Source organism: Varanus komodoensis, unplaced genomic scaffold (genome assembly GCF_004798865.1).
Source record: "Varanus komodoensis strain SLA01 unplaced genomic scaffold, ASM479886v1 scaffold14_1, whole genome shotgun sequence".
Lineage (NCBI taxonomy): Eukaryota > Metazoa > Chordata > Lepidosauria > Squamata > Varanidae > Varanus > Varanus komodoensis.
In genome coordinates, this window is record NW_025335438.1 from 20,060,662 (window position 1) to 20,085,254 (window position 24,593).

General features: G+C 38.2%; 1 protein-coding gene across 7 annotated transcripts in view; it reads left to right on the forward strand.

Annotated features, from left to right (window-relative positions):
• Nucleotides 1-24,593, forward strand: part of PRKDC (protein kinase, DNA-activated, catalytic subunit) — a 132,047-nt gene that overhangs the window by 29,737 nt on the left and 77,717 nt on the right. For 6 of the 7 annotated variants that reach the window (XR_006414094.1, XM_044424166.1, XM_044424167.1 and 3 more), the window contains exons 18-37: nt 177-336; nt 888-974; nt 1,383-1,502; nt 2,044-2,203; nt 4,232-4,338; nt 8,649-8,739; nt 10,923-11,086; nt 13,252-13,404; nt 14,150-14,257; nt 15,469-15,695; nt 16,498-16,592; nt 16,960-17,059; nt 17,697-17,827; nt 18,510-18,764; nt 19,044-19,270; nt 20,036-20,244; nt 20,381-20,513; nt 21,034-21,192; nt 22,501-22,704; nt 23,355-23,540. Coding sequence is in view for 6 of the 7 variants with exons in the window: in XM_044424166.1 (XP_044280101.1) it covers nt 177-336; nt 888-974; nt 1,383-1,502; nt 2,044-2,203; nt 4,232-4,338; nt 8,649-8,739; nt 10,923-11,086; nt 13,252-13,404; nt 14,150-14,257; nt 15,469-15,695; nt 16,498-16,592; nt 16,960-17,059; nt 17,697-17,827; nt 18,510-18,764; nt 19,044-19,270; nt 20,036-20,244; nt 20,381-20,513; nt 21,034-21,192; nt 22,501-22,704; nt 23,355-23,540 (3,076 nt within the window). In the remaining variant the exon portion in view is untranslated. The remainder of the gene's footprint in view (nt 1-176; nt 337-887; nt 975-1,382; nt 1,503-2,043; nt 2,204-4,231; nt 4,339-8,648; nt 8,740-10,922; nt 11,087-13,251; nt 13,405-14,149; nt 14,258-15,468; nt 15,696-16,497; nt 16,593-16,959; nt 17,060-17,696; nt 17,828-18,509; nt 18,765-19,043; nt 19,271-20,035; nt 20,245-20,380; nt 20,514-21,033; nt 21,193-22,500; nt 22,705-23,354; nt 23,541-24,593) is intronic. The other variant, XM_044424163.1, reaches the window with a different exon arrangement.

Below are 24,593 nucleotides of genomic sequence, written 5' to 3' on the forward strand. Positions count from 1 at the left end.
ACAAGGTGTTTGTCAGTAGAATCAGTGAGTGGTTAGAGTAGTCACAGTAGACTTACTCCTGAATTTTATTGAATATAACTTCAACTAATCATTGGTCTGGGCAGGACAGTTCACTTGCTTGCCTTCTTCCAGTTTAATACAAGTTCTCTTTGTTGCTGTTCCTTTTATCCTCACAGAGAAGTCCTCCCACAGAAGCATGTTGAAAACTTTGGGCCTTGGATGTATTCATTTGGTTATGAGATAATTATACAGTCAATACGATCACCTCTTATTAGTGGATTTTATAAGCTCTTGGCCATTGCCATGAAAATTGCTAAGAAAACAAAATACTTTGAGGTAAGAAGGAGAACTCGGTAATTTGTTCAAGGTAGTACAATATTAACATTGGTTGGCGTACACATGAACATAACTGTGACAATTAAGTGAAAGATGATAACCAAAATGTGTCGTGGTTGAGGTGACTTTAATTTCCAGCCACCAAACTTCTGAAAGTAGGGGCACTAAAAGAAGGAAGAATCTCTGATGAAAATTTTAATAATTGGGGGTTTATTTTTAAGTAGGTAGTTCCTGAGGAACACAGCTTGCAAGTCATTCAGGGCTTTATAGGTGTCTGTTATGCTCAGAAATCAAGTGGAAGCCTGTGGAATTAACTTAAGATGTGTTTCCTGTTGCTAGTCCCAGTCTTCTGTGATCTGAATCAATTACAATTTTCAAATAGATTTTAAAAGGACATTTCAGTAGTCTTTGGACTTCCTTAATATACAACTCATTCCTTAATAGTTGTATATTGTCATCTAGGAATAACCCATTATTCAGTAAGTTATGTTAACAAAGCATAGAACACTAAGTCAAGTCTCACAAAATCTGTATATTCTTTTGTTTGCTAGGGTGTTGGTCCAAGCAGTAAAAAACCATGTCCGGAAGATTCAGAGAAGAATTCCTGCTTTGCATTATTTGCCAAATTTGGAAAAGAGGTGATTCTGTGAACTTTTTTTTGAAGCATGTGTAAAGTGCCTTTTGAGATACGGACACAGGCAAAATTTTACCTTTTCGACAGTTGCACTTGGTGTATAAGCATGATCCATATCCTTTGAGCAGTTCTAACTCATTAAACATCCACACTCATGTTACACCAGACCAATCACTAGTCAGATTATTACCACCAGACCTGGAATATAATTTTCAAGCTTTTACTACTCAAAAACCTGTCTGGCTGATTCAATGAAACCTAGTTCTGCAAAAGTGTGTTTAGGTTTACAGTTTTAATTAATTTATCTTAAAATTCCTGTATATTATTTCCTTATCCAATATTTTTCCAATATGCTTTGAACTACAGGTAGTAGTTATACATTTCTATGAAGACTTCTTATTTCTTAATTTAGGTAACAGCAAAAATGAAGCAGTACAAAGATGAGTTGTTGGCATCTTGTCTGACCTTTGTGTTGTCCTTGCCACATGATATCATCAAACTTGATATTAAAGTGTACGTTCCTGCTTTACAGGTGAGTTAGTATGGTGAATGAACAATAAACATGTTTCCTTTTGTAACATTTGAAAAATGTTTACTACATTTTACTTGTACAGGATCCATGTTCATACTAGTAAGACTTAAAATGTAGCCCTGTGCATCTTTATTCAAAATACACTGAATTCAGTGAATTCTCTGCTCCAGAATCTGCTTGGTGATGGAGCAGAATACAAATGCTGCAAATAAACAAAAGAATACATGAAACTTGTTTCAAAGTAAATATGTACATTTACTTATTTGTCTGTATTGTCACAACTAGGGAGAAATCAGAGGGGAGAGTTTGATTGAATGGCAAATCTATATACGTGCCGTATGTTGTGCTTGCACTCCTATTTGTGAATGTTTCAGTATTCTGCCATACCTAACATCTATTCCATTCCAAAAGCAGATTTTCTAAAGCTATAATATATTGGATATTTTGTAGCAGTGCCTGCTACATTCCATGCAGCGACAACCATTCATAAATATTTAGAGTCCCCTAGCATGTAACAGTTTTCTTTATGACTGTTGTACAGAATGCTTTTATACTGGGCCTTAGCTACACCCCAATGGCTGATGTGGCACTGGATGCACTGGAGGACTGGTCATCCCATATTCCCAGATATGTTATACAACCTTCCTACAAGGACATTTTGCCTTGCCTTGATGGCTATTTGAAAACTTCAACATCAACAGGTAAATACAATGAATGGATATAGAAGAATAAAGGATTTTGTAATGGCAGTCAGGTATTGACTAAACATATACTTGTTGGATTGACTATACTGGAAAATTGTTGCATTTGAGATTTTATTTTATCATTTACATTTAGCTTCTCTGTCTTATTTGACCTTTTAAAACTGATTGGTTCCAATTGATTCTGTGCATAGAAAACAAATTAATGGCAATTAGTAATACAGTATATCACAGAAGTGAGTACAGCCCTCACATTTTGCAAATATTTTATTATATGTTTTCATGTGACAATCCTGAAGAAATGACACTTTGCTGCAATGTAAAGTAGTGAGTATACAGCTTGTATAACAGTGTAAATTTGCTGTCCCCTCGAAATAACTCAACACACAGCCATCAATGGCTAAACCGCTGGCAACAAAAGTGAATACATCCCTAAGTGAAACTGTCCAAATTGGGCCCAAAGTGTCAATATTTTATGTGACCACCATTACTTTCCAGCACTGCCTTAACCTTCTTGGGCATGGAGTTCCCCAGAGCTTCACAGGTTGCCACTGGAGTCCTCTTCCACTCCTCCATGACGACATCACAGAGCTGATGAATGTTAGAGACCTTGCGCTCCTCCACCTTCCATTTCAGGATGCCCCACAGATGCTCAGTAGGGTTTAGGTCTGGAGACATGCTTGGCCAGTCCATCACCTTTACCCTCAGCTTCTTTAGCAAGGCAGTGGCCGTCTTGGAGGTGCGTTTGGGGTTGATACCATGTTGGAATACTGCCCTGTGGCCCAATCTCCAAAGGGAGGGGATCATGCTCTGCTTCAGTATGTCACAGTACATGTTGGCGTTCATGGTTTCCTCAATGAACTGTAGCTCCCCAGTGCCGGCAGCACTCATGCAGCCCCAGACCATGACACTCCCACCACCATGCTTGACTGTAGGCAAGACACACTTGTCTTTGTACTCCTCACCTGGTTTTTGTTGCCACACACGCTTGACACCATCTGAACCAAATAAGTTTATCTTGGTCTCATCAGACCACAGGACATGGTTCCACTAATCCACATCCTTAGTCTGCTTGTCTTCAGCAAACTGTTTGCGGGCTTTCTTGTGCATCATCTTTAGAAGAGGCTTCCTTTTGGGATGACAGCACTGCAGACCAATTTGATGCAGTGTGCGGCATATGGTCTGAGCACTGACAGGCTGACCCACCACCCCTTCAGCCTCTGCAGCAATGCTGGCAGCATTCATATGTCTATTTCCCAAAGCCAACCTCTGGATATGACGCTGAGCACGTGCACTCAACTTCTTTGGTCAACCATGGCGAGGCCTGTTCTGAGTGGAACCTGTCCTGTTAAACCACTGTATGGTCTTGGCCACCGTGCTGCAGCTCAAATTCAGAGTCTTGGCAATCTTCTTATAGCCTAGGCTATAAGGCCATCTTTATGTAGAGCAACAATTCGTTTTTTCAGATCCTCAGAGAATTCTTTGCCATGAGGTGCCATGTTGAACTTCCAGTGACCAGTATGAGAAAGTGAGAATGATAACACCAAATTTAACACAGCTGCTCCCCATTCACACCTGAGACCTTGTAACACTAATGAGTCACATGACACCGGGGAGGGAAAATGGTTAATAATGCCCAGTTTGGACAGTTTCACTTAGGGGTATACTCACTTTTGTTGCCAGTGGTTTAGACATTGATGGCTGTGTGCTGAGTTATTTTGAGGGACCAGCAAATTTACACTGCTATACAAGCTGTATACTCACTACTTTACATTGTAGCAAAGTGTCATTTCTTCAGGGTTGTCACATGAAAACATATAATAAAATATTTACAAAATATGAGGGCTTTACTCACTTCTGTGACATACTGTATATATTTTATTCTGTCCATCTATTCTGTTTATTTTGGATATGCATTTCAAACCAGTTCAGTGTGAATCATCTTTTTGCATGGATGAAATGTTTAAAAATGCACCTGCTGTTGTATGTATAATAAATGGGCAGTAATATTGGTTTCTTGCAAATTAGATGAATATGAGAATAATTGGGAAGTGAAGAAACTTTCCCAGGCAGTCCAGAAGGGGTTGAACAAAGTATTGATACAGCGACTGAAGAGAGCAAAGAGTCTTGCAATGGTAAAAAATTTCTTCCTACCTTCCAAAACAATGCTTTTTCAGCTAGAAGACCAAAATGGACATTTGTTTATTTAGACATAAATAATAAGGCTTCCATGACACTTGCATGTCAGATACATATATCTCACATTCTGCTCTGAATGACCTCTTGTTGGCTTCCTAATGGTAATTTTAAAATATGAATTCAAAGTATTTTTAGACTGGCTTATAGTGCTACAACCTTTCAAGATGGCTTGAGATTTTATATTTTTCTAAACATAAAATCACAACATGCAGAAAGCAAGAATGAGAGCAGGGGGAGGAGGAGATATAAGCCACTTTGAGTTGTTTAAAGGTAAAAGGCAGGATAGAAATCAAATAAATATTTTGGCAACTAATTAAATGCTAAATTAAAATTCTAGTATGATAATGGTTGGAAGATAAATACATTGCATCATCTAGCATTACACTGTTTGCAGCAGAGTTGTACTGGTTGCATTAGTTTGAAAGCAATACTAATTGGAGAATTTGTATCAGGGTTGCAGTCCCAACTTTAGGGTCCCATCAATTGGCGGTTTCATGGCTTTTCAACCGTTTTCTTCCCATTCTGAAAGGTTGAAATGCCTGTTCCAAGGCTTTATTACTAGAAGTGTTTTTAACCTAAAATATGCTACTATTTCTGGTATTTTGGCTCCACCTCTTGTTGCCTTTGGCATACATCCCACATGAATGCAGCCTCCAAAACCAGATTTGATCCTTGGATGAGAGAGGATTAGCATCCTGGATTGTCCATTAAGAGCAGCCCTTCTGGGTTAGAACAAGGATCCATGCAGTAACCCATTTTGTTTTCCGAAGGTTCAACAAAGATCCATTCATGCATCTCTTAAGTAGAGCATGAAGGCTCTGCTTACAGGCTTGTGTTGCTGTTCTTTTTTCAAGAATCTGATACCCAGAAAAATACTGTCTTAATATTAAGATCTGATCAAGTTTGTTGCTATAACTAATGGGCTCCATTGGAGATTCAGATTACTGGGTTATATGATACTTAAAATCTGATTGGCAAACCATTCAACATCACAATAGTCCAAGTCTATGCCCTAACCACTGGTGCTGAAGAGGCTGAAGTTGACCGGTTTTATGAAGGCCTACAACACCTTCTAGAATTAACACCCAAAAATGATGTCCTTATCATCATGGGGGATTGTAATGCTAAAGTAGGAAGCCAAAAGATAACTGGAATAATAGGCAAGTTTGGCCTTGGAGTACAAAATGAAGCAGGACACAGGCTGGTAGAATTTTGTCAAGAGAGTATGATGGTGATAGCAAACACTTTTTCTAACAACCCAAGAGGTGACTCTACACATGGACATCACCAGATGGTCAACGCAGAAATCAGATTGACTATGTGCTGTGCAGCCAAAGATGGAGCAGCTCTGTACAGTCAGTAAAAACTAGACCAGGAGCTGACTGTGGCTCAGATCATGAGCTTCTCATTGCAAAATTTAGGCTTAAATTGAAGAAAGTAGGGAAAAGTACTAGGCCACTCAGGTATGATCTAAATCATATCCCTGATGAATATACAATAGAGGTGACAAATAGATTTAAGTAATTAGATCTCACAGAGTGCCTGAAGAACTATGGACGGAGATTCGCAACATTGTACAAGAGGTAGCAACTAAAACCATCGCAAAGAAAAAGAAATGCAAGAAAGCAAAATGGCTGTCTGAGGAAGCTTTACAAATAGCTGAGGAAAGAAGGTAAGTGAAATGCAAGGGAGAAAGAGAAAGATACACCCAATTGAATGCAGAATTCCTGAGAATAGCTAGAAGAGATAAGAATGCCTTCTTAAATGAACAGTGCAAAGAAATAGAAGAAAACAATAGAATTGGGAGGACCAGACATCTCTTCAAGAAAATTGGAGATATGAAGGGAACGTTTCATGCAAAGATGGGCATGATAAAGGACAAAAATGGCAGGGACCTAACCGAGGCAGAAGAGATTAAGAAGAGGTGGCAAGATTACACAGAAGAACTGTACAAGAAAGAGATTAACATACCTGATAACCATGATGGGGTTGTCACTGACCTTGAGCCAGACATCCTGGAATGTGAAGTCAAATGGGCCTTAGGAAGTCTGAGCAACAACAAAGCTAGTGGAGGCGACAGTATTCCAGCTGAGCTATTCAAAATCTTAAAAGGCGATGCAGTAAAAGTGCTACACTCACTATGCCAGCAAATTTGGAAAACTCAGCAGTGGCCACAGGATTGCAAAAGGTCAGTTTACATTCTGATCCCAAAGAAGGGCAATGCCAAAGAATGTTCAAACTACTGCACCAGTGCACTCATTTCACCTGCTAGCAAAGGTATGCTCAAAATCCTACAAGCTTGGCTCCAGCAGTATGTGGACCAAGAACTACCAGAAGTACAGGCAGGATTTCGAAGAGGGAGAGGAACTAGAGATCAAATTTGCCAACATATGCTGGATCATGGGGAAAGCTAGGGAGTTCCAGAAAAACATCTGTTTCTGTTTCATTGACTATTCTAAAGCCTTTGATTGTGTGGATCACAACAAATTGTGGCAAGTTCTTAAAGAGATGGGAGTACCTGACCATCTTATTTGTCTCTTGAGAAGCCTGTATGTGGGTCAAGAAGCAACAGTGAGACCTGGACGCGGAACTACTGATTGGTTCAAAATTGAGAAAGGAGTTTGGCAAGGCTGTATACTGTCGCCCTGTCTATTTAACATATATGCAGAGCACATCATGAGAAAAGTGGGGCTAGATGAATCAGCAGTTGGAATTAAGATTGCTGGGAGAAATATCAACAACCTCAGATATGCAGATGATACCATTTTAATGGCAGAAAGTGAAGAGGAACTAAAGAGCCTCTTGATGCGAGTGAAGGAGGAGAGTGCAAAAGTTTTCTTGAAATTTAACATTAAGAAAACTAAGATCATGGCAGCTGGTCCTCTCACTTCCTGGCAAATAGATGGGGAAGAAATGGAGGTAGGAACAGATTTTATTTTCCTGGGCTTCAAGATCATCGCAGACAGGGACTGCAACCAAGAAATTAAAAGACGCTTGCTCCTGGGAAGGAAAGCTATGGCAAGTCTAGACAGCATACTAAAAAGCAGAGACATCACCCTGCCAACAAAAGTGCGTATTGTCAAGGCTATGGTTTTTCTAGTTGCAATGTATGGCTGTGAAAGCTGGACCATAAGGAAGGCTGAGCGCCGAAGAATTGGGGCCTTTGAATTGTGCTGGAGGAGACTCCTGCGAGTCCCCTGGACCGCAAGGCAATCAAACTGGTCAGTCCTAGAGGAGATCAATCCTGACTGCTCTTTAGAAGGCCAGATAGTGAAGATGAAACTCAAATACTTTGGCCACCTAATGAGAAGGAAGGACTCCCTGGAGAAGGACCTAATGCTGGGAACAATAGATGGCAAATGAAGAAGGGGACGGCAGAGAATGAGGTAGGCTAGATGGAGTCACTGAAGCAGTCGGCGTGAGCTTGAGTGGACTCTGGGGAATGGTGGAGGACAGGAAAGCCTGGAGGAATGTTGTCCAGGAGATCGCGATGGGTCGGACACGACTTCGCGACTAACAACAAAACCTGATTAAAAATAAAAAAGATGCATGTTTAAGCATGTTAGTAATATATTTTATGGATAAATTCTAAAAATAACAAACTGCCTGATGTAATGTGCATGTGGTTAAGAAACCATTGTTTGGCTGTGTTGCTAGATTTAGGCAACATGATAACTCACATTTCAACAACACATGACTCAGTAGCAACCCTTAAAGTATTGGCTATCGTCATCTGAACCTAATTCTTCTCTCTAAAACTTTTTTGCCTCTTGCTTTATATATTAAATAAATGCTTTATATATTGAATATATTCAAAATATATTATAGAGTGAGAGAGAGCCATTGAGCCAGCAGTCATGAACAGCCACTCTATTGCACAAAATTTCCCTGTTCAAATGATCAGTTGTGCTTTACCAGAAATTATTTATTTATTTAGGAGGCTTCTATGCCGCCCCATTCGCCGAAACCTCGGGGCGGCTCACAATAATAAATTAATGAATTACTGATATCATTGTGGTAAAACAGTTGCAGCAGCTACTGACCATCCCAATAGGGAGATGGTAGTGGTGTGTTGCTTGTGTTTAATTAATGCAGTGGTGGACTACACCACTAGCCCAAATAAGATCCCTGCTGTGGAGGGCTACAAGTAACAAAACCTTTACCTTAAGGCTAAAAGCAACTTGATACAGTATATGTTATTTCTCATAAACCTTTCCTTAAACTCTCTTGCAATAATTTTCTCTAGGAGGAAGATCTTTCATTGAATCAAGTAAGAACTAGAGTTGTACGCCTTCTCGGATTTCTGGGTGGACAAATCAATCGGAATTTAGTGACAGGTGAGCATTCAAAAGTCTGGCTTGAAATGTCAACCACAGTTCATTCCAATTTGTCAATTAGATCAGTGTGTTCTGAGGCATATCAATTTCTAGTCTTTGTGATGCACCACTTGATTATTTTCAGTAGCTTTGTGTTTGTAATGCAGTAGATTATATGGTTGAACTTATTGGTAGTTACACAATAAGTACTATTTTGTACCTAATGGTAGCTCTGTTTGCATTATGGGGTCACTATGTAAATTATTCTATCAGAATCTCTATTTATACCTGTCTATAAAAAATGTTTGTTTGAATGTCATCTATGTACTTTGGCCAAAGACAAGCCCATTAGCAAGTACTGGACAGACCCATCTGATTTAAGATTCTTGCCATATCCAGATTTTGTGCAAATTGCATAGATTGTGTTCTCCTGGAAATGCTTTCATGTGTCTATCCGTTTGAATCTTTTCAAATCATTAAGCATCCCAGACACTAAGTTGGAATTGGGTTTACATGAGTTCCAGGTTTGTAAATATTCTTTCAAAATAAATGTGACTTGCTCCATTTCTATTTTTCTGGTGTTTGGTTGAACAATGTAATGGCTGAATCATACGTTTATTTACTCTGTGTCATCAGCATCCTGATGGCACCACACTCCAAAACTTTGGATCACCCCACTCAGTTATTTCATGTAGCTATGGTAACCAAGAGTGACTCCTGAGGCACTCTATGCTGGAGAATCCATGGAATTGATTAATAGTTTTCAAGTACCACCTTCTGTAACTGGGTCTCCTTTACCTTGCCATCTTCTCATTGTGACTTGTTTCTGATATGCAAAGTATCCCTAGTCAAGAAGCAGAAGCCTTCATCAAGGTCATGTCTCCCAACTGTGAAAGATATGCCATATCTTTCACATCCGAATTTCATATCCAGTTTTCATATCCAAAGTGTCACCCAGTTCTGGCTTTTGTCTAGTTGAGAGGTCTGCTAGAACTGAGTTCTCAATTTCCTGGTTTCCCATGGCTAAGTTTGGTTCCACAACAGTCTTCTCTGACTTAAAATTGGTGTCACAGGCTATAGATTCTTCAGGAGTGAGATGATTCTTGTCAACCACTCCTCTTTCTGGCCGATCTATTGCAACTGTAAGCAATGCAGAATTTTCACCCTAGCATAATGTCCCAGAATGTGAAAAAATCAGAAGCACAGGCTGTGTTTTTATTAGCATCAAAAGATAATCACAAGACTTACTGGTTCATGTCCTGTTTTTAAAGTAAAATAATGTTTGTTCTATATTTTTGATCATAAAAGAAAAAAAAAATGAAAAGTTTTATGCAGGTGTTTGAGAGGAAACTTGATAACACACCAAAACAAGACATGGCAATAATTGTAGGTGACTTGAATGCAAAAGGAGGAAACAGAGCAGAATCAAATAGTGTAGGAAAACTAGAAATGATCATCAAGCATAAGGATGTTTCAAGGCCAAGATTATCTATACTATGTATGGGTGTGAAAGCTACTGACAGGAAGAAAATTAACTCATTCAAAACATGGTGCTGGAGGAGAGCTTTATGAATTCCCTGACTGACAAAAAGATCAACAAGTTGGTCCTAAATCAAATCAAGCCAGGGCTTTCCATAGAATCAAAAATGACAAAACAGCCATATTTTGTACATATCATGGGAAGAGAATCTCCCTGGGGAAGAGAATCATGCTAGCGAAAGTTGGATACAGTAGAAGAGGAAAACCAAATAGGAGATGGCTTGACTCTACATAAAGGAAGCCACAGCCTTGAATTTGCAAGAACTGAGCAGGGCTGTCATCAATAGAACATTTTTGAGGGCTTTTATTCATAGGGTTGCCATAAGTAGGAGATGACTTGCTGGCGCACAACCACCACCATAAAATTTTAGGAATGTATCCTGTAAATATACTTTCTTGGTTGTATGGTGGACTGCTGCTGTTTCTGAACACCATCTTCCTTGCTGTTTGTTCCAGTAACATGCCACAAACTAAAATTCAACATTGCTTGTTTCTCTCAAGGAGATAATTAAAATCATTAAATAAAAATGTGTGCTTAATATATTTCAAAAATACATCGGACAAATGTGAATTTATTGAGCCTTTCTGGTAACTTGGTTTAGTTGAAAGGTCTGATTAGCATAATGCAACTTTTTTTCTTTTTTCTTCTTTTCCGAATATGCTAGCTGCATCTTCAGAAGAAAAGATGAAGAAGTTTGTTTCATGGGACACAGAGAAGCACCTAAGCTTTGCTGTTCCTTTTGCTGATATGAAGCCTGTTATCTACTTGGATTTATTCTTGCCTCGTGTCACTGAATTGGCTCTTACTGCTAGTGACCGGCAGACAAAGGTATTAGGATTCCTGTTTACTTCTTTTAGTGCTGTGAAGCTGATGCTACTGTGATGGAGCATATGAAGACTTTGAGTTAAGTTTGAGATACAAAGATCATGATGTTCTTAACATTCTTGGGATTTTTTTCCCTTTGCATGCCCTTTGAGCCATTTGATGGCTTTAGGTTCATATTGACTCATAATGTTCCCTGTCAGGTGTGAGAGCAGACATACATAATGGGTTAAGTCCTCACCACAGACAAGAGGCTGGAATCTGATTTGTGAAGGAGAGCCCTTAAAGTGGTAGAAGCATTGGCAGAGAACCCCAACTATGGCATAGGTTTTAGAGGATCTACCCCATTTTGTTGTGCCTCAGATTTTTTCCCTCTCAGTCTTTGGGAGCTTCAGAGATTGCTTCCTTCCCACTCAAGCCCTGAATTCAGGTTGTATCTGCTGACCCATGGCTGTGCCATCATTGATGCTCATTATTACATTGCATTTAAATCTTGCCCGTTTTCCTCTTGTGAGAGGCCTAATGTGGCTTACATAGCTACATTTTATCCCTACAACAACAACCCTGTGAAGTAAGAGCCAGTGTAGTGTAGTGGTTAAGAGCATGGGACTGGGACTCAGACAATCTGGGTTCTAGTCCCTGCTCAGCCATGGAGCCATGGCTTTAGGCCAGTCACAGACTCTAGGCCAGTCACAGACTCTCAGCCCAACCTACTCACAGGGTGGTTGTTGTGGGGATAAGAGGAGGAGGAGATGTAAACTGCCTTGAGCCCTTTGTAGGAAAAAGGCAGGTTATAAATTGAAAAATAAATAAATAAATTCATGGAGACTATCAGTGGCTACTAGCCTTGTTGGCCATGTGCTGCCTCCATTATCAGAAGCAGTATGCCTGTGTATACCATTTCCTGAGGAGCTTGGGTAAGGGGAATTCTTACCCGTCTTGTTGGAGGAGTATGGACAGCTGGATTGTTACTATGTGAATGGAATGTTGGACTGGATGAACCATTGGTCTGAACCTGCATGATTATTTTTACATTCTTAAGGTATTAGTATTGAAGCTACACTTAGTTCTTAAGCTGTGGTGGGCATTCTCAAGGAACTGAGGGAGTAGACTGGAACTGGGATGTACTGAGATGGTGGGGGAGGGTTTCCTTCAAAATTTCTTCAGCTGTCCAAGTTGCTTGAATATGCGTATACACAGATGACCACTTGACCTCTCCAGTTATAGATAAGGAATTTGCCTTTTTCATGGTCCATGTTACTTTATACTTAACGGGGTGAAGGCAACATGGTGAGGATATCAGTTGTTTCATTCATGCATCTTCTACCTTTTCCTTTCATTCATTCATCTTCTGCCTTTTCATCCTCTTAAATGAGAATTTCATTGAAGATTACTTGGGATCAGCTAGGCCTTAGTTGATCTGAATTTTTTAAAAAAGCATTTTTGAGATAGCAAGGCTCTGATAATGCCTGCACAATGCTGCAATACTGTTACTTTAATGCAGCAGTTAAGAGAAGGCAACTAGCAGTATATAGATAATATACTAATTTTATTATCTATTTGGTTTTAAATTTATGTTCTTCCTTTTTTCCTTTTGCAAAAAACTCAAAGCAGTCTACATTAGCCACCTTTTCTTCATTTTATCCTCAAAACAAACTTATGAAGTAGGTTAGGCTAAGAGTCAGTGACTGACCCAGAGCCACCTAGTGAGCTTTATGGCAGTGTAGGGTCTAGAACCTGGGTATCTCCAGCCCCAATGCAACACGAACCATGGACACCACCTTGGAATAAAATGTTCATGGATTCCAGCCCACTTCATCAGATGCATGGAGAGTTACCTATGTTGCAAATGTGTATACACACACACACACACATATGGAGGTGGGAAGATGTTAAACTTTTAAGTATAATTTTTGTTTATGTTAAATCAGTCTTTCATCAAATATGACTTGCTGATAATTAATAACAGTAATTTAATTGGGAATGTGCATAACACTGGATTAATAAAGTGTTTTCTCCAAGCAAAGTTGGGTGTATGGAAGTTTTCCTTAGACAAAATTATGTATAAAGAAATAAAGGGATGGAAATTCTCCCAGGTAGTCTTTTCTTCCCATCTGTTTCTCTTTGTGGAGTATGTACTTGACTTAATTGGCTGTTATCCTTTTTCCCAGGTTGCAGCTTGTGAGCTTTTACACGGCATAGTTGTATACATGCTGGGGAAAGGCTCTCAAATGCCTGAAGGACAGCAGAGTTCTCCACCAATGTCTCACTTGCATAAACATGTATTTCCTGTACTGCTTCGGCTTGCCTGCGATGTCGACCAAGTAAACCTGATTTTGTTGCTAAAAACCAGCTCTATTGCTTGAATTAAATTTTAAATAGTAGTTATTGTTGTTATTGCATTGCATTGATAACTTGTCCTTATATCTGTTGTGGGGAACCCAAGGCAGCTTGCATAGCTCCGTTTTATCCTTGCAATAACAGCCCTGTGAAATAGATTAGGTTCAAAGTGAATGAATGGTTCGAAGTCACCCATTCAGTTTCATGGCCAAGTGGGGACTAGAATCCAGATCTCCTGAATTCCCAGTCCCAACACTTCACCAGTGCACCACAATGGCTCTCTTGAGTGGCCCCTTGAGTGTTTTTACATTTAATCAAGCATGTCTCCTTTGTAGGAAATCCGTGTTCAGAACAACACCTTTCCTATCCAAGAGAGCCATCTTACAAAGAGCCAGATACTCAATGCCTGACTGATACAAAATTTTCATGCATTCTCTGTGATGCAAATTGACCAATGGCTATTCACAAATAGGCTGATTTACTCAGCAAAATGGACTGAGAAAAATAGCTCTTTAAAAAAGGAAAAGTTAAGACTGTTCATTTTGCTATCTTTGGTATTTAACTAAATCTGACAAGAAGAGTCTGCACTCCATATTTTCAAAGTGCACTCCTTTAGCTTTCTGAAGATGTATTTGTGGGAGAACCTCTAAGTTTTGGAACCACTTAATATAAGCATTAATCTAAAATATAAGGTAAATAATTCAATGTTGCTTCATTTTTCCTTTTTAGATTACAAGGCAACTTTATGGGACTCTAGTTATGGAGCTAATTCACTGGTTCACAAATAACAAAAAGTTTGAAAGTCAGGATACAGTGATATTACTAGAAGCAATTTTGGTAGGTAATTGGTATTGAAGAAATGAATTCTAAATATCTTTGTCAATGTTATAAACATTCAACTTTCTTTTCAAGTATATTGTGTTACGTTGTACATTTAAGCTTTTGAATTGTCCAGAGAGCTTTATAGTATAGAAGTATAATAAATGAAATATATCTGATGTTGTTTTGATGACAAAGATTTTATTTTGCCTTAGCATACATCATTGATTTGGTTAAATATATGCATGTGGACCATCTCCTTAAACTTTTTTATTTCTTTTGTCTATCTCTAGAAATCATATTTTGTAGAACCCAACAGGATTTTCATTAATTTTTAACCAGACCTCTATTCCATTGTTCATAAAATACGACTACCCTTCCCTGCCCAGTATTTTTGACTTAGACTGGTTTCCAGTCCATTTTGAATTCCAATTCAAACTACTGGTTTTAACTTTAAAAGCTCAAAACATATAGGGGCCAAGTTACCCGAAGGATTGCTTCCTCTTGTATATTCCTCTGTAGGCATTTAAATCTTCATTGAAGGCTGTTCCTTAGGTACCTTTACCTGAGGTGAGGAAGGTGCCCTAATTATTGAATGCCCTTTCCAGAGTGGCTTGCCTGATATTTCTGTTAGAACTTCTTGGCATCAGTTGAAGACTCCTTTATTTTCTAGAGTTTTAAAATCCCTTTTCAATGCATTTTACTCTTGGAAATAATTGATCTATCCTCTGCTAGCTTTCAGTGTAATCTTTATATTGATTTTTAACGCTGATTTGTTCTGTTGGATCTATGGCACTTTCTGTGTTTTTAAATAGTATGTGTATTATTCTTGATTGGTTGATTGTACTTGTATACTTATATTTTAAAGCTTTGTGAACAAGCCAGAGATCTTGTTTAAATAGACTCTCTTATTTTATTAGATTTATATCCCACCTTTTTTCTTACAGAGAACTCAAGGCAGTTTACATCATTCCCTCTCCTGCTCTCAGTCTTATCTCCTCAACAGCAACTGGGTTGGGTGGGGTGGGCTGCGAGTCTGTGACTGGCCCAAAGTCACCCAGTTGGCTCCACAGCTGAGCAGGGCTAGAATTCAGATCACCTGAGTCCCAGTCCCGTGCTCTTAACCACTACACCACACTGGCTATCATATCTTGTGAACCAAGACAAAATACTTTTGAATACTATTGCAAAAGTTGTTTATAATGAACCGACTTTCTTTTTTGTTTCAGGATGGGATAGTTGATCCTGTAGACAGCACCTTGAGAGATTTCTGTGGTCAATGTGTCCGTGAATTTTTGAAATGGTCCATTAAGCAGACTACACCACAGCAGCAGGAGAAAAGTCCAGTGAATACCAAGTCCCTCTTCAAGAGACTGTACAGCCTTGCCCTCCATCCCAATGCTTTCAAGCGGTTAGGAGCAGCACTTGCTTTTAATAACATCTACAGAGAATTTAGGTGAGCAACAGAAATTAATACTTCTGTGAAGTTGATAAAAATAATATGAAGACATAGATAATGTGAAACAAGGCTTTAATATTAACCAAAATATTTTGTTATGTACTAATTTTTAAAACATATTCTACAAACAGGTTTTGTTTATAACTGTTCTCTGTGGTTTAATACAGCTTCAGACTTTTGAGATTCTTCCTCTGAGGCCAAACAACAACTTTCAAGAAATTTGGGCAGAACTTGTTTTCTTCTGAGGCCAAATAACAACTTTTGGGGGATTGGGTAGAGGGACAAAATATTCTTGTCTTGAAAAGATTTTTATCTTGTTCGATTAGGGGAACTTGCCTTCTGTTGATGTGGTTTGGCTCACTTGATTGAATAATTGATTGATTATTGGTTGATTAATTGAGAGCCAGTGTGGTGAAGTGGTTAAGAGTGGAGACTTAGACTCAGGTGATCTGGGTTCTAGTCCTCTTCTAGCCATGGAGTCAACTGGATGACTGGGATAGTCAATCTCAGCACAAACTACTTCACAGGGTTGTTGTTGTGGGGATGAGCTTGAGTAGAGGAGGAGGAAAATTATGAAAGCCGCTTTGAGTTCTTTAAAAAAGAAACAAGGGGGATATGACTCTAATTAATAAATAAATAATAGCTGGCAAGACAGGAGAGGGTATTTTCAGCTTTTGTCTCCTTGCTAAGCAATGTACTCCTCAATTATGCTTTCTTATTTCAGTCAACATAAAAAGCATGCTTCTTGTCTTATACTTATCACAGTCTAAACCTTAATCTGTTTTCCCTTTTTTTCCAGGGAAGAAAGTGCTCTTGTGGACCAGTTCGTCTTTGAAGCTCTGGTTGTGTACTTAGAAAGTCTGGCCTTGACACATGGAGACGATAAAGCTTTAGGTGCACATTTGTAGCTTTCTTCAACGTTTTATGACTAAAGCTTACATTTGGTGCTTAAAAGACATGTAGTCCTAAAATGTTTGGCATTTTTCTCTTTCTGCTTCAGAAGCTGTTACAATGTTAGCATTGTAAAGCACAAGCACACATAGAATGCGCTGTAAAACATGCTGATAGTCATACATATCCAAGTGTAGGTTTCTGATATGTATTTTGGGGTGTTTCACAGTTTGCAGTGATTACTTAACTATTAGGCTCTTCTTTTACATGTACATTTTAAGCATAGGGCACTAGAACAGAAACAGTCCTGATCTTTTAGAAATTGTATTTGACACCTTTTACTGAATACATCTTTTCACTTTGAAAACAGGCACAACCCAACAGTGTTGTGATGCAGTTGATCACTTGAAGCGTATAATCAAACGTAAAGCACCTATCTTGAACAAAGAAAGCAATCGGAGAGTACCTCGGTTAGTAATCTTTTTGGTGTTCTGAGGGGCCCATTGTGTGTGTGGAAGGGGTGAGAGCGAGAGAGACGTGGGGGGAACCACATAGTATTTTTAATATATACTCGTATCATTACATATTGGAGAGTCAGTCTGACATCATGGTTAGAATGTGGACTGGGACTTGGAAGATTTGAGTTTTAGTTGCCCCAAAATCCCTGAGTTCACTTGGTGACTTTGGGTCATTCGCTGACTCTCAGCCAAACCCACATGACAAGGTTGTTGTGAAGTTAAAGAGGAGTAGAGGAGGGATTATGCTAAGCTGCCTTGGGTTCCTTGCAGGAAAATCATGGAATATTGCTATACTAATTATGATAAATATATCAAATATTTTGAATACACTTGATAAAGCTTGAAATCCTATACACTACCCAGCTAGTACCATCAGCTGTGTGATGGAGAAAAGTTGCTGCTCTTGTAAGCTATTTGCAGCACCAAGAGAGTGATCTTCATTGGGCTCTCTTGTGCATGAATTAGTTATATCCTCTATTGCTGGTGCATATGAAATGCTTAATTTGCTATTTAAATGGACAAACAGAACAGCAACTTGCCATGCTGGATTCAGTTTACAACTTTAGACATTTTTGTTATTTTCATCTAGGGGATTTCCACCCACATCAGTATGTCTGGTGGATGTTGTCATGTGGCTTTTAACACAGTGTGGACGACCGCAAACAGAGTGCCGACATAAAGTCATGGAGCTTTTCTTTGAATTTGTTCCATTGTTACCAGGTTTGCAAATTTCAGAATGTGTGGATAGCCTGTTGTTAGTGTTGGGTATTGACCAAAAGACTGTGGTTTCTAAGTTCAAACATTACCTCTGCCATGAGATGAATAAGTGGTTATATTCTTTCAGCCTTGGTCTCTCTTAAATGACTCCACACAAAGCTTTAATCTATTAGTGAAAAATGGGATCTAAATAAAACTTGTGCGATTCTGCATACCTATAGGTTGTTTAAATCTTATTCAACTCAGTAAGATTTAAGCAGGTGAACTGTGTGCAGAATTATAGTCTAAGAATCTGCTAGTTTTTTGCTTGTAAAAGTACTGTGAAATTATGTACATTATAGATTTCTTCTCATGATACTATAAATAAATAAAAACTGTGAATTTGTTACATCCTACCTAGGAGAGTCAACTTTTGGTTACTAAATTCTTCTTTTGGGTGGTAATGAATTCACATTATCTAGGTATAAAGTCTGAGGACAGGAGGAAGCAGGGTAGGCTTCCTTAAGCCATCTTTTCCACTGATCAGGAAGTTCATTAAAAAGGGAAATAAACTGTAATTTATATAAAACAGGTTAGTTTTTCATAGACTAACCCCTGTTTGGTTGTGCTTTTTAAATTATAGACATAGAATTGGATGTCTGTAGGAGTTTTATCTAAAAATCTTGTATTTGTGTTTTTCCACCAGGAAACAATTCTCCATCCTCATGGTTGAGTGATGTTCTTCAGAAAAACGGGATCTGCTTTCTCCTAAAGAAATTTGAAGGAGGGGGCTATGAAAATGAAAATGTGTCTGGAATCTTGTCCCATCCAACTCTATATGACCTGCAAGAGGCCTTTAATTTGAGAGCTACCGTGCAATGGATGGATATGCTTCTAAGTGCTTTGGATTGCTATAATACTTTTATTGAACAAAGAGTGATTACACCAAATGAGATACTAGGTAGGTAAATCACAGAAAGGGCTTTTTTGATTCTTCTTCCTACATCTACTACAGCAAAGAGCATTGTGAAATAATATTTAAATTATGAGGTTTTTAAAAAATAACATATACTAGTGTGAAGGAAACATTGTTTCAGAAGAAAAATTGAATGAAATTTTAGAGTGCTGAAGCACATGTAATTGTGCCATTATTCCTTTCACATAATTTTCATGTCTAACAGTATATGACTGTATTTTGCATTTTGTGGTAACTCTTTCATGTTCTCATAATTGCTTACAGTTATAAATAAAGGATCTTCATTTCTGACATCACTGAAATTCTTCCTTGGAAAAATTGCCTTGCATGATGTGTCTGGTGCAGAGCACTGTTTTAGCATTGGATCCAAAGGCAATGTATTTAGTCCACAGGAAAAAGAAGAATACAATTATAGCAAATGTACAATTATAGTTCGTATTATGGTTTTTGTCAGCATGATTTTGGAGACCCAGCAACAGGATTTCTGGAAGGTAGGTTTTGGTCTGTCGGTCAGGATCCAATCAAAGCTGTACTCAAGGGGACTAAGGGCTTAGGCTGTGTGTGTGTGTGTGTGTGTTTTTTTTAAACAGCCCCAGCTTTTCTTCTGTCATGACAAAGTACTTTTGAAAGCTGTTTGTTGGGTGGCATGGGGTCAATTTGAAGAGTAATAAATTAAGAGACAAGCCCTTTCCATAAGCCTTAAAAAGTGGTTTGGTTCCTGGTTGTGTTTGTGCCTCATAAAATGGACTCTGCAATTAGTGATATTATACTAATGAAAGAGTGGCATATCCTATTCCATTGCATTAATTATTAGCTAAGAAGAATAGATTACCTTTTATCCTAAAGAAAAATCCTATGAATACTTTCTTATGAGAGTAAGCTTCATCATTGTCAGGGGGTTGAACTTATGGGTAGATGTATCCTAGTTTTGGACATAATTTAAGTTAATTTTTAAACTAAAATATAATGGCTGTCCACATAACAGTGATTCAGAAATGTATGTATATTCTTGACAATTAGTTCAATTACTTTTCATCCATATCCATACAGAACAGATTAGCCATTCATATAATACAATCTTGAGTTTATTAGTTGTATTTTAAAATATGACAGAATTTCAAAAAGAAGTGTGTGAAGACTGAAAGGACTATTTTATTCTCAGACAGAATCTTTAATATTACATCTTAAAGTACTTGCAAATGGTTGGGTTTCAAAATTAAAACAGCTTGTCTCATTTTTAATTTTATCATTCTTAGCTGCTTGAAAGAGAGTTACTTAATGACAATCTGATAGAACTCATTGCGACAACCATCTGTGACCCCAAAAGTGTAGGCTTTAATGTAGCTGATGTACAAGTTATGGAAAATCTCCCAAATGTTTGTGTGAGGCTTATAAAAGCTTTGATGAAATCTCCATATAAGGAACCTTTAGAGAGCAGCGTAAAGAAAATGATAACATCAAAAAGGTAGGATGCTTCTGAACACAGTGTTCTAATGTAAGTGCATTAGAATGACTGCAAATAATTTTTGATTCAGTTTTTGGTGTTTCATGGTAATGGCTACATGGTCAGTATTTATTTGCTTCATATATTTGTTTCACAGCATTGAGGAGCTTTGCAGTGTTGAGCTATATAATTCGGAAGTTCAACTGGATCATGTTAGACTTGGTTCCATTCTGTCCGCATGCAAGCAGCTTCACAAGGCTGGTTTGCTTCACTGTATCTTACAATCTCAGGTAAAAATAAAACTTCACATATATTGGTTTTGGTATTTCCACAGAGGAAGATGGTGTAAAATGTGGTATTACTAATGACTAAAATACTGACATTGTATCAATTTGACAAAGATCCAGAAGGAGGGGCTATACATTATGTATCAGCTTTTAATGCTTTTAATGAATAGACAGGAATTTTCTCTGCAGCAAAAAAATGAAACAATCATTTGCCCTCATCTTCCCATTTGCCTTGCATTTGAACCTGTGCACTTTTGGGTTACATCTAATCCCAACGTTGTTTATATTTAAGTATTTTTAGTGACAAGCTATCATGAAAGCATTTAAACACTGGAGTTTAGGCTTTTAGTTATGTTGGGTGAGGGGTGAATGTGGGGTAGGCACATCCTTTCTTTTGTATTCTTGACAATTCAAAAAGAATATGTAAGGGGAAAGAAAAAGAAAAATGAAAAGGGCCCCTTGTAGTTACAACTTGAACCTTTACTCCCCAAATATATCTTTTCTCATTTTTCTCTCCCTTAAGGGTACAGATCTATATTGTGAGACTGGCTGTAAGCTCATGTTGGTTGTATACAAAGGTATTGCACCAGGAAATGAAAGGAAGTCCCTTCCCTTGTTGGACTTCAACAGTAAGCAGTTAGCTGAACAACTGTTGCACCTGGCTTTTGCTTTTGGTGTGCAGGTAGGGGGTTGACCTTATTGATGGCATGTGTACATTTTCTGATATTTTATTTGTCTAGTATATTGGAGAAAATTAAATAATTTCCTCTGTCAGGAATAACTGTGGAAGTTTAATAATATCCTTGAATATGTATTTCTGCACAAGAGCCATTCTTTCTCGATGAAGACATTCTTTGATGGGTATCCTCACTTGCGCACATTAAGGCAGGAATTCTAATCATATGAGCCCCACACTCTTACCATTCTGGACAACTCTTATTTGACTGCTCTGTATCTGAATTGCAGTGCTAAGAAACTGTTCTTTTTTCCCTTTTGTAGTTGCATCTTTGTTCAGTGACAAGTCTCACTTAGGAGAAGAGAAGGAAGGAACAGCATTACTTTTAGGTCTAAAAAATGAGCTGCGTACCTTTGAGCCCATCTGACCCATGCATTTGAAATTCACACTCATTTCTGTAGGGAGCTTATTACTTGGGAAAAATACTCTGTATTTTTCATCAAGATAGAATCACCCCATACATACAGTAGACACTACATATTGTGCCTGTAGTCAATTTTCTCTTCTGTTTGGTGCAAGAACTCTGGATAACTTTCCTTACCCCATATTCTAAATTCCAAAGAGACAAAGCCTAGAGAGGATGTTGGCATCTCTGCCATTGTAGGTATCTGATCTAGAGGTAGGGACAATGGATGTGCATATGCCAAAGTAGCTTTTTGCAGGTGGGTACTATACTAGAACACAGACTGGGTACTTTTTTCACATTTCATCTAATGAAGCATCCCCTTTTGAGAGAGGAAGAAATACTAGTGCTCATTATTAATATTTATTTTCCTTACTTGATGGAAGACATCTTTATCAAGGAGTTGTTATAGTTAATTCCTGTCTGTAACTACTTCAGGACTGGAGAGCAGCATATCGTGACATTCATTTGGTTGGTGATGGTTTTTTGTGTGTGTCTCCTGCCCCACTTTTCTTTGATCTCCAAAACTCATGATAACAAGTTTTTTTGCTTTAATGATTGAGTTTTTTAAATAAATGTCTCTTGCAGCTTGATGGTACCCCTCAATTAGGTGTTATTTTGCACAGCTTTCCTTCTGTTTGTGTGAAAGGGAGGAATTTACCCATTCATTGAGCAGAATGAATATTGTTCCTAGTGAGTACTTTGGTTTTTGAATGCTTGTACAGTCATGTTAATTTATTTAGTATTTTAATGATCAGAAAAGCTGTACCTGACCATTATGTTTTTATTTGAAAAGCATCTTTGTAATATTGAAAAACATATTTTAACTCATTTGTATTTATTTCTTATAGTGCAAAGAGCTGGTGAATCTTTTATTGAACACACACATGTTATCTGTGCCAGTATCAGAAGAGTCCCAAAGAAATCTAGTCAGCTTTTCTCATGGAGAGTATTTCTACAGCTTATTCTGCGAAACCATTAACAGGCAGCTCTTGAAAAACCTGGATATAGCAGTACTTCAGCTTATGAAATCAGCTGTAGACAGCCCCAAAATGGTACTACACTCTGCCTTAAAATACCGAGTTGGCAGATTTATTGTCTTTCAAATTCTGTTCCCCAAATAAGTGTAATTTAAAAAATAGAACTAAAGCTGTTCAGTATGTTTGTACATTCATCATTCTTTCTGTTTTCATTAGAATTTTGCTTCTGGTCCATGCAGATATTTGTACACTACTACCCAAGAACTACCAGAGAATAATCCTAGTAATACATTAGAGATGATCTGCTATTAGATGTTTGCTAATACTGTACAGAAAATGGTGGTGCCCTATAATGATTTTCTTCCTACCACTGACCTATCAGTGGACCATTTTATTTAAACAGAATTGTAGAATAGTAGAGTTGGAAAGGGCCATGAAGGACCTCAGGTCCAAGCCCCTGCTGTTGCAGGACATCAGTTTACACCATCCCACCCACAAGAGTTTACATGTTCTTACTTTTGGAATGTTGGGGAACCCTAAATGATGGGAATCTAAGTACATCCGAGGCACTGTGTCTTTGATAGACACAGCTATAGAGAATGTACATACTACTCTAGTAATTAATTTGCTAATCTTGCAGGCATTCTGTTTTAATTCCACAGTGTTAAAGTTGAATTGCATAAAATGCTGTCATTATTTCATGGTAGCAATAATCTGCATTTCAGGTTGGTACTGTTTTGAATGGCATGCTGGATCAAAGCTTTAGAGATCGTACTGTTCGCAAGCAACAAGGTGTGGAATTAGTGTCTGCTATATTAAAAAACTGGGGAGAGCTTAACCACTGGTGGACCATAGATTCTTCTCCTGAGAGCAAAATGGCTGTCCTGACCTTATTGGCTAAAGTTCTGCAGGTAAACTTACCACTAAATAAGTTATTTTAGTGCTTGTGAGGGAATATGGCATTTCCTATAAATAATTTTCTAGAACCAGTGTCCAAAGTGGCCACTGGATGAAATGTATAAGAAAAATGTAAATGATTTTCTGAACAATTAAATATTTGAAACATTTGAAATGTTTTAGCTTTGCTTTTTCCTGAGATTTGAATTGTTTATTGATTGTATCTACATTCTTATTTGTCCCTTCGGCATCCCCTAGCAAAGGACCCAACCATTTGGAAGTGAGCAATCTGAGTTAGGGGCATTTGAAAAATGTAGTTCACTCATGCATGTAGTGCATTAAGGGGGTCAAAATGATCCTTAACTGATACTCACAGTACAGTGAGGGAATGCTGAAGGAATTCAGCTCCAGTGAAGAAATTCTGGTTCATGCAGTGTCCTTTCCCTCTTCCTCAAAGTCTTTGGAATATGGCCTGGTAATTAATACACCATGGTAACTATTGCAGCATCTCTTCCTCATATTCACCTGTATTTCTCTGGTGGATATTTCTCAGCTAATAACTAATTTGGAAAATATAGCTGGTAATCTGTATAGTATAGCTAGTCTTCTTCATCGTGGCTTCTGTGCATCACACATATGGGTGCTGCGCCTGCGCAGTGCCTAGGCCAGAAGATCAGAAATCTAACGGTTTTTGGTGGGAAAACTCCGCTCCCCTCCCCCTCCATAGTAAAATTAGAGTGGAGTGTCCGCCATTTTACTCAGTCTCTGCGACTGCTGTTCACTGTGCCTTGTGCCTGTTCGTCTCTCGCTTAGATTCTGCCTCATGTTCGTTCTATGGTTCTTATACCTACCTTGTTACATTCCAAGTTTTTTCTCTTACCCGTATTACAATCTTTCTTTCTTTCTTTCTTTCTTTCTTTCTTTCTCTATTAAAAAAAAAACAAACCAAAAATATTATAACTTTACCCTCTGCACTATCTTCTTCTTTCCTTTTCGTGATGGCGCAGTGAGCGACATTTCGCAAATGTATCAAGTGCAGCTCCAAGATGTCCCCAGCGGACCCACAC